This window comes from Zerene cesonia, unplaced genomic scaffold (genome assembly GCF_012273895.1).
Source record: "Zerene cesonia ecotype Mississippi unplaced genomic scaffold, Zerene_cesonia_1.1 Zces_u014, whole genome shotgun sequence".
Classification (NCBI taxonomy): domain Eukaryota; kingdom Metazoa; phylum Arthropoda; class Insecta; order Lepidoptera; family Pieridae; genus Zerene; species Zerene cesonia.
Genome location: NW_024045144.1, coordinates 188,038 through 205,362, shown reverse-complemented (window position 1 = coordinate 205,362; position 17,325 = coordinate 188,038). Strand labels below are relative to the sequence as shown.

The 17,325-nt window shown below is 37.8% G+C and overlaps 1 protein-coding gene across 4 annotated transcripts in view; it reads right to left on the bottom strand.

Moving 5' to 3' along the window:
• Nucleotides 1–17,325, bottom strand: part of LOC119839385 (cilia- and flagella-associated protein 410) — a 35,260-nt gene that overhangs the window by 4,052 nt on the left and 13,883 nt on the right. For 2 of the 4 annotated variants that reach the window (XM_038365654.1, XM_038365655.1), the window contains exons 2-8: nucleotides 7,316–7,381; nucleotides 2,864–3,031; nucleotides 2,360–2,432; nucleotides 1,783–1,848; nucleotides 1,466–1,561; nucleotides 791–853; nucleotides 101–184 (exon numbers count right to left, since the gene is read on the bottom strand). In XM_038365654.1, the coding sequence (XP_038221582.1) occupies nucleotides 101–184; nucleotides 791–853; nucleotides 1,466–1,561; nucleotides 1,783–1,848; nucleotides 2,360–2,432; nucleotides 2,864–3,031; nucleotides 7,316–7,381 (616 nt within the window). The remainder of the gene's footprint in view (nucleotides 1–100; nucleotides 185–790; nucleotides 854–1,465; nucleotides 1,562–1,782; nucleotides 1,849–2,359; nucleotides 2,433–2,863; nucleotides 3,032–7,315; nucleotides 7,382–17,325) is intronic. The other 2 variants (XM_038365656.1, XM_038365657.1) reach the window with 2 other exon arrangements.

Here is a 17,325-nt window from a genome sequence, read left to right as displayed (position 1 = left end):
ACACACACACACATGCATTTTAATTTTCATGTACAGTATGAAACACACAAAACGGCTATGGGTGTGTATATAAGGTGAGTGGGAGGCGGCTGGTACCCACCTCGTAGTGCGAGGAGGTCATGGCGGGGTGCTCGTACCGCTCGTCCTCCGGCGACGCCGCGCGGCCCAGCGGCGACAGCGGGCACTGCACGCACACACACACACACACACATAAATATACACCTAATTATTTCACAATTCTAACTAACACGCAGTTTTTAACCAACAAAGTATTTTGTGTCTACGAATATAATTGTAGTAATGTAAAAGTTTATAAAGATTTACTATTATTTATTAGCTAGCGGTCCGCCCCGGCTTCACCCGTGGTATATATATAGATTAAAGCTTTCCTTAATAAATGGGCTATCTAAAACTGAAAAAATTTTTACTTGAACAAACAAAGAAACTCTTCAGCTTTATAACATTAGTATAGATAAAGCAGCAAAGCAATTTGTTAAATATGAATACCAATAATATGCAAAATGCCAAATAATTAATTTCCCAAGAAACAAGTTAAACATTTTGTTTAAAAATTAAAACAAAATAAATGTATCGTAGTCTAAAAGGGAGAGAGGGAGAGAGAGAAAGAGTGAGGGAATGAAAAAAACTGGTTCCGTTTTGAACTCCACCCAGATTATTTTAGAACACCCCACTCTACCGGCATTCATTATACATAATTACACCCACACCTCCGCGTCCACGTGCCGCTCGCACTCCCCTCCCCTCCCCTCCCTCCCCCCGTCCCGCTCACCTGCGGCGCGGTGGGCGAGCGCGGCTCCGGCGCCTCCTCCACGGAGCCGTCGCTGTTGTGCACCTTGTCACACACACACACACGCTTGTTAATCACGAGTATTAGTCACACACAATATGGTTGCTATGGTTACGCTTTGTTTATTAAACATTCAAGAGAAATATGGGCCATAAATAAATGTTAAGATAAATATTGAGGATTTCACGGTATCGATCTAGTACTGTAACGATTAGAGAAACTTCTCAACTGCTTCGATATTTTTTATTTGTAGTTGTAAAACAAAGTACACAAAATTACATTATGCTGTTAGTTAAAATGACAAAACAGTTATGCACAAAGTATTGTAAGAATAAAAAAAGACAATATTTTACAACCTAACTTGTATAACATATGATTTTTAAAAGTGCACACATAAAATATCGTATAGATATGTTTACATTCAAAGATCTATATGCATATATATACATATACATCTTTGAACATAAATACACATACATACTGCGGTGAGGTATGCGTGTTTGTGTATATGTAAGTCGGGTGTTTAAGTATACTATGAAAGTGTATGTGTATATACGTTTATACTGTGTGGGAATGTGCATGTTTATTTGGTGTGTGTAGGTTTTTTTTATTTGTATGCTGCTGGTACGTGTGTGTGTGTTTGTGTGTGTGTCGCACCTGGTCGAGCCGCTGCGCGCGGTAGAACTGGTCGGGCTCGCGCTCGGGGCTCGACTCGCACGAGCGCTGGCTTCGACACTGGCTGTATGTGTCGTGCTGGAAATTATTTACGTTCTTTTCATTATTTCATTTACAATTTAACACGCAGAAGAAGAAGAAAAAAAAATCATCTTAATATATATCTTTTTGATATCAATTAAAGGTGTGTCATTGAATCAAATGTTTATTATGTATACGTTATAATATTATATTAATACGCGTTTGTTTTATTAAGAAGGAGAACTACTAATATTCTAATAGTCATGACGGTGCCGAACCTGCTGCGGATACCCTTCATCATCAGAGTCAGGTATGTGCACGCCGCGCCGCATCGCCTCTTGCACCTGAAAATGTATTAAAAACTTACATAGTATCGTATTGCGTCGTACATGACATAAAATAAAAATGTTCAACAGATTAGTTATCAACATCAAATTCAAATTTGAATTTGAACACCTTCAATAAAACGGTAAGTTTCATCATAGACGGTTTCAAAGTTCAAATAAAATCAACAGACTTTTGTATCAAAGACATTTCTATTGCGGAAGGCGTTTTTACGACATGTTTCAGTAGTAATTGGTGATAAATAATTTGGTCAAGCGCGAGTCGGATCCGCGACACTAATGGTTCCGTAGTAACTGTTAAAAAATCTGTCGCCCATCCAATTAATTTCCGTGTCAACCGTTGCTTAGCCTCGATAGCGGCTCCAGAATTACATTAGTTCTGAAAATTTTCAACTGTCCTACTATCACGGTTTGTAGTGCCTGTTGGCAGACGGAACGACAGCGAAGTATTAGTAGGAGGGTCCCGTTTTACCCATAGGTACGTATCCATAAGAAACTAAGATAAACTGACCTCTTCGGGATGTACAGCCACGTTGTCCAACTTTTCCAGGTTTGGCAGGTTCCTGAGCACCGTCATTCTGTACCTGGAATTATAATTATGGCTTTTGGAACATTGTTTGCATATTTAGGTACACACTTGTATATTATAAAGAGGAAGAATCTGTCTGTTTGTTTGCTTGCTTGTATTGAATATGCTCCGAAACTAGGGCCGGGTCACACCGGGAAATTATCACACCCGTGCAGAGGACAGCATATAATAGCATGCTGCTATATTTCGTTCGGTTAGTGGGAGAGCCGGAGGCCTATACCCTTTTACATACACTTCCCAATCCTTTCCTTTATTCCTCTCGTCAATCCTTCCTAAATCCCTTTCCAATTTAAAGTCGGCAATCCATTTAAATAGGTGTAAAGATTGCAATCGACCCTACACCTCTACAAATGATCATGTGCGGTGGTAACGCTTACCATCAGGCGACCCACCAGCTCCTTTGTCCAGCATGTCATATAAACTTACTCCGGATGCAGGGTGCAGGGGTTCTCGTCAAGCCACAGACTAGTGAGGTCCGGCAGGTGGCGCAGGTGGCGGATCTCGGCGAGGTCGCGGATCTCGTTCTTGCGCACGTAGAGCTCTCGCAGCCGCCGGCACGCGGCGAAGTCGCCTAGCGTTCGGATCTTGTTTATACTGAAATTTTTAATCAATTGTTTAACGACCTGGATTTCATTTATTCTAGATACGTCAAGTAGAGCAATGGTGGCTCAGTGGTAAGGAAATCGGACTTAAAAGAGAAGAACCCTCAGGTGGGATAGGAAACCTTTTGTATCTCAGAGTTCTCCTGTGTCTTGTCACATTACTTTTTGACTACGCAGCAGGTAGGTAAGCATATGTTATTGTATGCTCAGAGGTACATCGTGTTATTGTGTATTAAACGGATATACAATAATATGATATAAAGACGAGATATGTAACACCGGTAAATTTGCGTAATTCACAGTCGTCCACGTACTTTGCGTATATAGAGGATTGTATATAACAGCCCCGAATATAAAGTAACTGTAACATTCAATCGATAGTATAGTAATTATTAAATTAGTTTGTTTCAATTCAGTCTATTCCAGTACTAAGCCATGTTTTACATTGTAAGGTTGTTGTAGTCTAAAGGAAAACAAGCACCGTTAAACGTAACAAAGAGCTTTTCCACCATACGGTGGCCGCGTGGGAAGTGCTGACGTCACCGCTCATTAGCGTTCGACCTTAGGTGGTTTATCGATACTATATTAATACAATCTTTTATTCACTCGCGTCGTTCGATGTGCGTCACTTCTAATCAAAGAAATGTTACGTGTGTTATACACGTACGGTTTGTCCTACCTGAAGTGTTTTATGGTAAAACTTGGTAACATTTATTGCTTTTATATCTTATTTTAATATATAATATAAATTACGTATCACATTGTTTGTCCGCGATATACCTACTCCTAAGCTACTACACCGATTTTAATCAAATTTGCACGCCATGTAGAGTTTGATACAACTTAAAAGATAGGAAAGTTTATATTATTTTAATTACGATAAATTACTACCCACGCGGAGCTGGTGACTGCCAGTCTAACCCATCACCACATAGCCTAAACAACTGGACGGTCAGTTTGCAATTTCGCTGGCAAGTAGCCTCTATGACGTCTGATATCCGCTAACATTTTGAAAAATTCTCCCCCCAAAAGGGTAAAATCTTTAAGGTATTAACGTTATAGAAAACCCCTTCAAAAGGAGCCGCACCAAATCGATATATCTAATCACGATGCAACAGTACTGATAGAAGAAATCATAGAGTTTATCCATACTTTGTCTCTGTGTTTGCTCGAATGAATATATATTTGTGTTGAACGGTAGGTAAGCGGCGAAACCAATATCAAAGAAGCACAGTCATAGTGTACCAATACGGAGAACTAACTAATGATAAGTATGATTTGCAAGTGAACACTTTCCACGAGCGCTGCAGCTGGTGAAAGCACGTTTGCGGCCGCTCTGCGGTCGATACGACATCCACGTCCTACGTCATTCGGACTACACCAGACCGTGTTTTGTTGTAATGCCCTCTTGCAAATATGGATTCAATATCTGAAGACATATCTGCTAATTGCCAATTCTGTGATGAAATTGTTTCATATACAACTCAATGGAATCTCACACACACACACACACACACACTACTATATACATATACTATATTGTTGTAGTGTTATTGTTTCCGTTTGTGTTTTCGCATGTGATGTACAATAATGTGATGCTTTTCATGTTTATAAGTTATATTTTATTTATAGTATACAAGCTGCGCCCCGCGGTTTCAACCGCCTAAGTACGTATCCCGTAGGAATATTGGGATAAAAAGTTGCTTATATGTTATTCCAGTTGTCCAGCTGCCTATGTACCAAATTTCATTGCAATCGGCTCAGTAGTTTTTGCGTGAAAGAGCAACAAACACATACACATCCTTACAAACTTTCGCATTTATAATATTAAGTAGGATTTTAATTTCGTTGTGATGATCTTCTTGCGACTTTCTACTTATATTATGCTACAACATTAAGGATATGGGAGAGGAACCCATATCCTTAATACAAGTTACTCTGTAACCGAGCAAAGATATCGGCCTCGTACCTTTTAACTGTTTTCTACTATGAGAAATTGAGAAATTTTGAAAGAATAGAAAAAATTTGATCACGAGGCAGGATTCGAACCTGCGTTTCTTGCCTAACCGTAGCAACGCCTAGCCTCTCGGTCACCCGTGATCCTGCCACAGTAATCGAATTTCTTCTACTCTTTCGGTTTCATGTGCCTAAGGGGCACCCCACTGCTGCTACCGAAACGTGCTTAGCTTTAAGGTTAAGTTTTTGATTTTAAAAACTTATTTGAACTCAAATAAAAAATGTGTTTATTATTATACAAACCGACCACATCATTCCCATACAAAATGAACTCACTGTACTTTAATTTAATCATCTTTGCCCCGAGACGCTTACATCTAATTAGCACGCACGATAGTGTTAAACGCGCCGTTTCCGCGGACGTGCAAGGTCTCGACCAATCAGAGCGTGGCCCGCGATAATTGCCCAATCAGCGGCCGGCCGCGTCGCACGTTGCCCAATCGCGACCGATGGACCGTTAACACGGTTTTCCATTTTCAAATTGTGATAAGGCGCACCGCGCGGGCGTAATTATTCCTTGAAGAACAACAACTTTTTAGCTTTTAAGTAATAGTTACACCTGTATAGTACAGAAACATAGTATGGGAATCAGTTACACCTGGCTAGTTATAGTGCTCGCTGACCGTCCGTACCGTCCGTACCGTACGCATGAAGCGACAGTTAACAGTCTTTAGGCTGTCAACTGTTTCTGTTCAAAACATGCACACAGAGTTCACTTTAAATTATTAGATGTTCACTAAACATTAAATTTAAATAATTGACAAACTATCCATAGTGTTGTTAAATGTACGAGTATCGTACCGCCTTATTAAAACTACATTATTTAGATTAAAACAACATAACGTGTGAACCGCTCGTGTATACGCCGCCTAAACATATAAACGGGTAATGCAAGGAAGGATGCCTTAATTTGTGTTGTTTAAAACAACAACACATTATGAAATGTATATTTAATTCACCGATTATTATATCTTTGTTCAGACCATGTGGCACCAAACTGAAAAATGTAGTATTATTTTTAATTTTTAGTTTTATAGCATTGAAATGCTTTATAATAAATAGAATTATTGTATTGAATCGAAATTCTGTTTCTACACGAAATAATTACTCTCACAACAAGCATCCGCATTCGCATACCCTGGGCACATCGCGACGGATCCCAAAATCGATAACATCAAAGATTGCAGCGCCTAGATCTAGACTTAGTGCTTCTACATGCGCTATTAGTCTATATCGCAGTCTAGACGGCGGGCGGGTCGCGACCGCTGCCGGAGTCCCTCGCACAGACACCTCGCTATACCAACCACTTGAATGTATACAGTCAATCAGGGTCATTATTATCGGGGTGATTGGATACAATTCTCAATAAAGTTTTACCTATGTTGAAAATATTTAATTTTTTTTTATGTCAGGGCAAGCAAAGGAGCAGGTGGGCCACCTAATGTTAAGTGGTCACCACCGCCCATAAACACTTGCAACACTATAGGTGTTCCAAGTGCGTAATTTTTAATTAATTTTATTGAAATTTTCTAATGATAATACTAAAACTAACTTGATTAAAGTTTTTTGAAACGTTTTACAATTACAGAATGAAATTATTAGGATATGATTCAATTTACCCCTGTTCACAACGACCCTGACTGTATCTTTATATCGAGACTTTTTGAACTGATCAGTGGAGAGGAGAAACGGTTTAAAAAAAGAGACTGCACTGCAGTGCATATATTCCGCTTTGGAGTCTAGAACGCAATACTGTCGACTGTGTCTAGTCGTTGACCCACGGTTCACACGCAGAGAAAACAATTATTTCCATTCTTAATACTATAACTACAATAAACCGCAAATAGAATTCTGTAATCAGGCGCGTAGTATATAACTACATAGACTAATATATGTGTTAATTTAACATCCTACTAATATTATAAATGCGAAAGTTTGTAAGGATGTGGGTGTCTTTGTTGCATTTCAAGCAAAGACTACTGAACCGATTGCAATGAAATTTGGTACGTAGACAGCTGGACAAAACTGGAATAACATATAGGCAACTTTTTATCCCGATATTCCTACGGGATACGGACTTACGCGGGTGAAACCGCGCGGTGCAACTAGTTTTCTATAAAATAAGATGCAATTTAGATTAAGGCCATACTCATACACAATCGTCACTTACGCTTCATTTGAATTTGCTTGAAAATTTCATAATTTACCCTCATTTTAGGTTCCAGACCGGGCTAGACTAATAACTAACAAACCACCGTACCTAAACGCCAGCACCTCCACATTGGGCATTCTCCTCAGCAGACTGACGTCGCCGAGCTCTGCACCCCTGGAACAATACACAAACAATATATTAATGTGGGATAATTCAATCGATTTTAATCTGCACCTACATAATAAAATGAATAAATTGTTTTTTTTTTAATGAACTCAAAATTAATACCATAAATTTTTATGGACGGTGGTAGTTTACTTTAGGCTTACCATCAGGCGACCCACCACCACCATTGCCGACTATGACATAAATATAAAAAAAATAATAAAAATAAAAATACGAGAAAGAAGCTAGATTGCCGATACATCTCCACCAATAAAACAAACATATGAATACATTCAGACATATATCGATCGCGTTCGGTGAACAACAAACAGCGGTTAAATGTTATTACTATTACGTATTCGCATCGAGTAGCGCGGGGACAAACAAACAAACAAAACGACTCGTGCACAGTTACGTGCGACGACATCACGCGGCGCACGCGACTCGTCCGGTGTAGGGTTGGCACTTTTATGTTTTCAAATATAAAAATTATAAAAGCTCTATTTAATTTTTAGGTTTATAGCATTGAAATGCTTTATAAATGAGAATCCATTGTGCTTTCAAATAAACAAAAATTAAAATGAAATAAATAACATAAATCCTACTAATATTATAAATGCGAAAGTTTGTAAGGATGAGTGTGTTTGTTGCTCTTTCATGCACAAGCTACTGAACCGATTGCGATGAAATTTGGTACGTAGATAGCTGGACAACTGGAATAACATACAGGTAACTTTTTATTCCGATATTTCTACAGGATACGGACTTACGCGGGTAAAACCGCGGGGCGCAGCTAGTTGTTTATAATTACAAATATGAATGTTATTTTGTTAATTACGCTTTCAATTCAAAACTGTTCAACTGATTTGGATGAAATTTGGATACAGGACAAGAATAGTTTGAAACCCGAGGACTGCCTTTGTCTAATAGCGAGTGGAAATATAAACACAACGCGTTAACCAGAGCACAGAAGACACAAAATTTGCTATTTCTCATACAAATTTAACGCCCTGTCGTTAAAACCACGAATAATTGTATAAAAAAATCGCTTAAATGTTAAAATAAACTTGTTTTATTGGCTCTCATACAGATTATAAGTATTTTTTTAATCCTGGCGATCCTAATCAGGATAATAAGATAAATTCATGCAATTACTCTATTGTCAATGATCTTTGATAAGTATACAAGGATTGCTTAAAATCTATCCGTTTTCAGAGGGTCAAAAATTTAAAGGAGTCAGTTACATACAAACACACAGGTGAAGCTAATAATGAAGCGTGTCAATAACGTAGCAACCCGCTTAAATATTACCTATACGAGATAGTACATATAATACATATAGATAAAGTGATATATAAGAATATTGCCAATACCATGACACAACACACAAGAGACCACCCTATCACGAAAAGAAGTACGATTCACTTGTTATATCAACTCAGCTGCACCGAATGAGAATCGCGTGACGGTGACTGATCTTGCGTATTCTGGACATTTCACTATAAAACATTCTTCAGAACCGGACCAAATTTAAACGGTACAAAAGAATCACAGATATCCGTTCGCCCAGAAAAGAGTTATGTTGCAACAAACACAAAACAAAAGTCGAATTGACAGCCTCCTCCTTTTTTGAAATCGGTTCAAAAACATACGAATCGTATACGGTATGACCAGCCAACAAATTCACACGCAAAGAAACATCGCATGACAAATATCGCCACAAGGAAATACATGTATATTGTCATATTGCGATCGCTCGTTTCGTTATGTCTGAGCGAATCTGCTCACCGACGTAACTTCGCTTCGAGCGCTGTTGCACACAGGAAAATGTTCATTCGAGCAGGATTCAGAAGTACGATAGCGCAGGTGGACCATGCTATAATATCTTATCTTTTCAATCTACCTCAAAAAAGACAAGGCGAGTTTCTATTTTACAGAACTTTTAACTCTGTGAACCGCTTAGCTTTTGCTTTATAGGCTGCTGATTGTTTTTCTATTCAAAACTGTGTGGTCCCACTTATATTTGGTCTAATTTGGAGGCGGATTAATAAGTTTCTTGTTTACTTTCGTGATATATAACTGAAGATAATCTATGACTTGGTAGCATGAAACCGGTGGTTCACGTAATAAATCTCCCCACATAGAACTCATCAAAAAGTAATACATCACTCACAAAATAATTAAAAAAAACATTTAAATCTGGAACATGATTCGTGATGGAACAAATATATAAAATCGGTCAGCCCTACATCAATTCGATTTATATTCTCCGATATTGTACCAAAACACTCGCGATGGCGTGATGCATCATCGTTTGAGAGTTTGAAAACAAGAGTATTCGGCGATAACATTGGAATTTACTAAAAATAATTGAGACGAGTCGAACAACGAGCGTTCACATGCTCAAATGAAAGTGACTCGTATGATCGGTGTGATAAAGTCGGTTTTAATGTGAACTTTTTGAAGGATATAACATATTATACTAATAACAACTCTTACTTCCTTACTAGTGTCCTCTGAATATATAAAACGCAAAGGTGACTGACTGATTGATCTATCAACTCACAGCTCAAACTACTGGACCCATTGGACCACTGCCATAAAATTGGGAACGAAAGTTATAAACATTAATTTTGACAAAAAAAAGTGTATTTGTTTGTTTGTCTTTCAAGTTGCAACGGAGCGTGTTTGTGTTATGTTTTTTTGTGTTTGGAGATAATTAAGCTAGAGAGTGACATATCGAGTAATTTTTACGGCTTAGGTGAAAAATCTGATACCAGTTCCGGACAAACCCGGGGGTAAAAGCTACTAGGTACATATGTCTTAAAAAAGTAATTCTAACGCAATATTTTGCTTGCAGAACAAGCAAAGGAGCAGATAAGCCAAAAACACTTGGAACACTGGTGGTGTTACAGATGCTATGGCGGCATTTAAGCGACATATACGCTTTTCTCTTGAAAGCCCCAATGCCGTAATAATTAGAATGAAAGAAAGAAAATACATTCACTTCTTTGTTAATTACCTACAGACGTACATGTCATCATCATAACGTTACCTATTATTAATCAGCTGGAAGCAAAATTATGCAAGGAACGATCGTACAGTAAAAGGTAAATATAACTAGCACTAGCAAACCCGGCGAACTCCGTTTCGCCACCAGATGGCTGTGTGTGAAAAATGATTTTCCCGCTTTTCTGTTGAAATTTTTCCTGAATTTTCTTTGCTATAAACCTCACGGAGCCCGAGACCTTTCCAACGAATGCAAAACCGTGGAAATCGGTTCGTGCGTTCTCGAGTTATAGCGTCAGGAAGGAAAACCCGACTAATTTTTATATAGTAGATTGTCTCTGAAATGTATCAACCATTAACACACCCCCAAGGAACTTCGCTCACACCCAAAGTTTTCACTTCAAACAACCATTCTGCGAAATGCACTCAACATAATTACATAGCCAATGTAGTACTTCAAACAGAGGGTGGTGTCGGTGACAGCACCGCATGACACGCCCTGCTACATTTAGCAACGTGTACCCGCGACCGAGTAATAGCAATTGTCCATAATGAAACGTGTTCCCTACCCTCAATAGTTTTTACTACGCTAGTTTTGCTCCCTATACGAGTTCAATTTTAACGATTCAACAAATTTTTATTTTATTCAAAATAAAGATATATTTTCGAGACCATAGGCAATGCTTTTTAAGCACTAAATTGGAATATAAATTTTTAGATATAATGGCAGTTTATTATATTATTCGTCGAGATACCAGGACGTCTTTGATTATTATTACTGAATAATTAATCCTAAAGATTTTCTAAAAAAGCAAACTGCCTTCAAATTGTCAGAACTGGACCAAATTCTATTGGTGTGATACCAAGCGGAGGCACCAGCGTTCAAATAAAAATAGAATCATTAAAATCGATTGACACCCTCGAATGTTATGAGATATCGATCGTTAGCGAAAAAAATTCAGTGACATTAAAAAACTTCTATTTTTTTTAATTAGTTAAAAATTCGGCTATGCGACACAAAATTCTTCCAAATTGTTTCAAATGCATCCAATTTAACACAACGGCGCTTCCTACAACGGTTTCTAATTGCGACATATCCACACATCTCATCTCAGCCGAGCCCCCGTCTGACGCAACGCGAATCAGTTAGATCCGCCAATCACTTTCCATTTCTGCGAACCGGTCCAGCCGAATTAACGAGATTCATCTCGGAGACCGAGACGACACCGCGACCTGAACCACTGTTCACCATTTGGATGAAAGCTTTAAGTGTTCAGTTGTGGTTAATAGTACGTAAGCTTCTATGTAAACATTTACTCAATATTTATATAACACGGAAGCTTTGGTGAAATAATAAAAATAATTAAAAAATCTAAAAATCACGCTTAAATTATAGAATCAACAAATTTGTCAGATCTTATACAGAGTATACGTTAGGAAATTGTTAAATCCCTGCGATCCTAATCCGGATAATAAGATATACTCACGAAATTATTGCATTGTCACCGATACTTGTTAAGTGTTCAAAGTTTGAATTCAATCTGTCCGTTTAACGTGGATAAAAATCGAGTCTAAACGAGTCGGTTACACACAATCTTATAAAAACGTGCTTCAAGGAAGTCTGCAGCAAATACCGTACTAGGTTATAACAACCATAATAAATGACAAAACTATCACTATCTGCATGACTGAATATCAATTGAGCTTTTATATACACCAGTATACGAACTCATAAGTGCAACGTAATTCATCATTATAATTGCATACAATCTAATAATATAATTTCCAATCATTAATGCCAAGCGAGTTCAAGCAACTTTGATATTCAAGATTGCAGCGTCCATTCTAATTGTATTCGATGCTAACTCATCAGCAAGTCGAAATAAAACAGTAAACTGATGGAAATGCAATTTGTCAAAGTTTATAGTTGAATCGTTAACCATCGAGTTTAAAATTTAAAGTTTAGCTGGTTATTGTTTAAGTGAAATCGAAATATTTGTAAAAATTATACCAAACACAAATTTCGAGGACGCTTGCGGCAAGAGGACCAGAGGATTACCACAACATCTTCAAGCAGTACCAATTCCACTGTGGAAATAGCGCCTTCCTTTCCCACAACAGAATTAGAGTACTGTTTTAAGACGTTATGGTAATTCCCTGGTGCTGGTAAACGTCAGATCATAGCTTTGTTGTTAGTCGCATAGGATTCCAACAGCGCCGATACAGTTAGATTATGTGAATATTAATTAAACAGTACGTTAGTATAAATAAAAAAAACGTACTACAATCAGATCGAATTATAAAAAACTAGCTTTTCGCCCGCGGCTTCGCCCGCGTAGAATTCGCTTATATCTCGCGACATGGTGAGGAGTATTTTCTTCGCATTAAAAAATATGTTTTGTTCTTTCCCACGTTTAGCTCCATCATCATACCAAGTTTCATCAAAATTGGTTTGACAATAACGAACTTTCATCTAAACTTTCATCCCCTCTTTCAACCCTTCCTACCCTTTTTTCGCGATAAAGAGTAGCCTATGTCCTTTCCCAAGTTCAGTTCTATCTTCATACCAATTTTTATCAAAATCGGTTCAGTGGCTCAGGCGTGAAAGCGTAACAGACAGACAGACAGAGTTACTTTCGCATTTATAATATTAGTAGGGATCGTATATAGTAGCATGAAAATGTTACTGTATTACGTACGATGAGGGAGGGCGCCTGCGCCGCGTAACTTTATCCTTATCCTTCCAAGTCCCATCTTCTATTCCCTTCATCAATAATTTTCATGTTCCATTTTATATTTAAGAGTCGGCAATATATTTGTAAAGGCGTAAGATTCTGCGAAGGGCCTCACACTTCTTCTGAAAATATTCATGGTCGGTGGAAGCGCTTACCATGAGGCGACCCACTAGATCCTATGCCGACTATGAATTTTGAAAAATCAAACTGTAAAGCACGAGCCACCCCTCCAAACACAACTCGCCATTAACCGTTATGTATGGAACTCATTTATATTCCTACTAGCTGAGGGGTATGAAAAATAGATGTTGGCCTATTCTCAGACCTACCTGATATGCACACAAAATTTCATTAGAATCAGTGTAGCCGTTTCAGAGGAGTATGGTAACTAACATTGTGACACGGGAATTTTATATATATAGAGAAGATATAAAATTGAATAGCTATGCCCCGGGGTTTTACTCACGTAATGCGTGATGTTATTAAATTGCCTAAAGCCATCTTCAATGAATGGGCTATCTAACACTAATATAATTTGTAAAATCGGACCCGTAGTTCCTGAGATAAGCGCGTTCAATCAAACAAACAGACTCTTCATCTTTATAATATAAGTCTTATAGATAAGGTCTGTTATGACAGCATGACAAACATGAATTAGCGAGCACGTGGGCGCCACACGCAACGCCACCACACCGCGGTACGTGATTCATCGACACATTCCAACGATGGTAACTAAATGTGATACACCAATACTTGTGACTTATATATTCCAGAACTAGTACGGTGTACGAATATTCAATTAAATGAAATTAAAAATATGAATGTTAAAACAATTGAAAATATTGGTTTGTAATTGCTATTATAATGATATATTGCCACTCTGTAATACATTGACTTTATTGTTTTCTAAAAGTTCACAGCACTTAGATAACTGAATGGCGCTCCATAATAGATTAAGAAACCATTTGTTTTCTATTTTTAAACTATTGCTGTGAAATATTGAAAGAGTCTAGTTTAATAAAAACGCTTTCAATATGACTGTAAAGATTATCTAAATAAAGATAATGTGCAGGTAAATCAATATATAAATACATACTTTATTACTGTATAATAATAAAGACTACATAGGCTTCAAACTAAGGAAAATCTATTGCGCTAATTTACTAGCTACTGTCTAGGCAATTCATAAATATTATTAATTACTACCTACCATGTTAGTTATAACAACGCAAAAATAAGAATACTTGTTGTATATAATAGTACATCTTAAACATATAATGTATTACAAACATTATATGTTTAAGATCTACTTGTAGTAGACTTTTGCTTTTAAAATAAATGTATCTATACCACCAATCAGTCACTTAAAATCATTGTCCGTTTTGGATTCTTTGTCCAGGCTCCATGTACATGTTGTATAGACAAATACCATAACCCTACAGTGTGCAACAGATATACCCAGGGATACGCCCCATGCCGTTGAATTATGAAGCAAAGCATGCGTTAGAGTTGTATATCTTTCACTTCTTGGTGACTTTCTTATATCCTTTCCAATATTTATGAAGATGTTACCATCACATAGTCTGGTGAAAATAATGTTTATTAACAAAAAACTATACCGCTTAAAATAATTTAGAAAAAATTTGAATGTGACCGTACGCAAGGCGTACAGCGTTCAAAAATAATCATCATAATCGGTTAACGCTGTCAAAAGTTCAGAGGTAAATAGCTCACAAAAAACAGACGATTTTTGAACCTCCTCTTTTTTTAAAGTCGGTTAGGAACTTAGAACCTCTCCCATTTTTTTTGAGTTAGTTTAAAACAAAGGAACAGATAGAACCAGTAACTTACGAAGTCGTTTATAATAAGAAAACTAGCTGTGACCCGCGGTTGAAACCGCGTAAGTCCGTATCCCGTAGGAATATCGGTATAAAAAGTGCCTATGTGTTATTTCAGTTGTCCAGCTATCTACAAAGCAAAATAGTATTATTATTCACCAATAGATGTCAGGAAAAAAAACACGAATATGACATTTTCTAAAAAAAATTCCTAGCTAGATCGATTTATCGCCCCCGAAATCCCTTATATACTAAATTTCATGAAAATCGTTGGAGCCGATTCCGATTATATATATGTATATATATATACAAGAATTGCCAAGGAAGATAAGGCCAATTTGTGGGGATGCAATTTTAGTAGTCATATCCACTACCGGATTTAAAGCTGGATCTGAAAGCTTTCATATTTACTTTGAAATGCCAGATTCATTGTAGGAGACGAGTATAGATCAGTTTTAAAAATAATACTTCAATGGGGGTAGGAACATTGTATGGCTATCATACATAAACATGTGGTGCACGCTAGCTGTCGTGGGCGGAAAGCCTATATTATTAACTAAATATATCCATTAATACATATAGGATTAACCCCAGAAAACGTGATATGACCTATTAAATCTTCTGATTATCCCACAAACGTGCAGACGTTCAGTGCACGTTTATTCGGGCATATCGCATTCGCCCCAAATCCCGGACGTCACCAGGACTCTCCCCTCAAACACACACGCCACACAGTCGTGAGGGTGCATGTCACATGTGGCTGTGACGTCACAAGCGTAGATCCCGCCAAACCGCCACGCGGCGCTCTCTGCTGCAGTCACCTTGACACGATAACTGAAATCTCGTTAGTGGAACCCGGCTCGACCTTTGCTAATGCAATTTCGCTTTGGTTCGCGGTAAAACCTTTTTAATAATAATACGGATTCATTAATCAAATACTGGGAAAGTGTTCGTGAATTCCAGTTTAGTTTAAACGCTAGGCTGTGAGTTATTTTAGCAAATACACATACGTGGTTAAGCATTGCTTGAGTGCACAACTTAAATAAAAATATATTTTATTAAAAATTCAAGTAATATTGGAGTCAAGAACGCCCCGATACGAATTAGGTCAGCTCGCACCGGGGAAGGTACCTCACCACGACAGATCGGCGTGAAATAGTAGCATGCAAAAGTACTGTGGTTCGTTCGACGACGAGCCGGACGCCCGTATGGTTTCCCCTACCCTTCCCAGTCCTTTTCTTTATTTTTCCCGTCAATCCATCCTTTACCCCGTTACATTTAAAGTCAGTCAAATTGTACAAACCTAAGGTCTGCAAACGACCTTGTGCCTCTGCAAAGGTCCATGGGCGGTGGTAGCGCTTACCATCAGGCGACCCACCAACTCCATTGCCGACGATGACAAAAGAAAATTATACATAGTATTACTCTGTTACATTTTCATTCATTAGAATAGAAACGAACAGCTTGAACGTGTAGGTAACTGAGGGGCGACAGTATTGCTGTATGCGACGGAACCAAAAATCCTGCGTCACCACAACACCTATAAGGTTATAAATTATAAACTATCACATTATACTTTACATCAGCGCTATGCTGCTAAAGCATCATTAATTGATATCTATTAAAAAACGATTCTTTATATTCTTCTGGCAGAAAGTCAGACTACGAAAGTATGTATCCATTAATAACCTTATACAAGCGTGACGTCTAAAAATAATTCGTACATTTCAAAAATCCATTTTCTTTTCAAACAAACTCATTTCAACGAAAAGCCACGCCACAATACATTTCAATAAGAAAGGACAATTCAAACAGATATAAAAGCAGAGTTAGCCGTGACTCAGGTTGGTTATTATCGATGACCCATTGTGGTCGGCCGGCCCACTTGCAAGAACTCGCACAATCGTATGCGACTAACCAATTGTAGCAAGGTCGCTAACGTGTCATGCCTTCGGGGTATTAACGTGACATTTAGCTGGAAAATGTAGTCAATATTGATGAGAATATGTGTCGTATAACGAAGGTTATAAGGTTTAACATTGCTAGCATTTTCGCTGAAAACTTATATTTAAAATTAGTTGATTACTAATGGTTGATAATCATTACTTAAAACACGGAGTACAGTGAGGATTGATTAGAGTGAACTGTATTAAATTCTCATATATATGTTACTAGCGACCCGCGCCGGCTTCGCACGGGTGAAATACAAGATACATATGCACATATGAACCTTCCTCTTCAATCACCCAATCTATTAAAAAGCCCATAATCAGTTGAGTAATTTTCAAGCTAGCACACAGCAAGCATACAGACACCCAGACGGCAGAAAGCGACTTTATTTATGCTACGAAGTTATGTTTTATCGACTTTA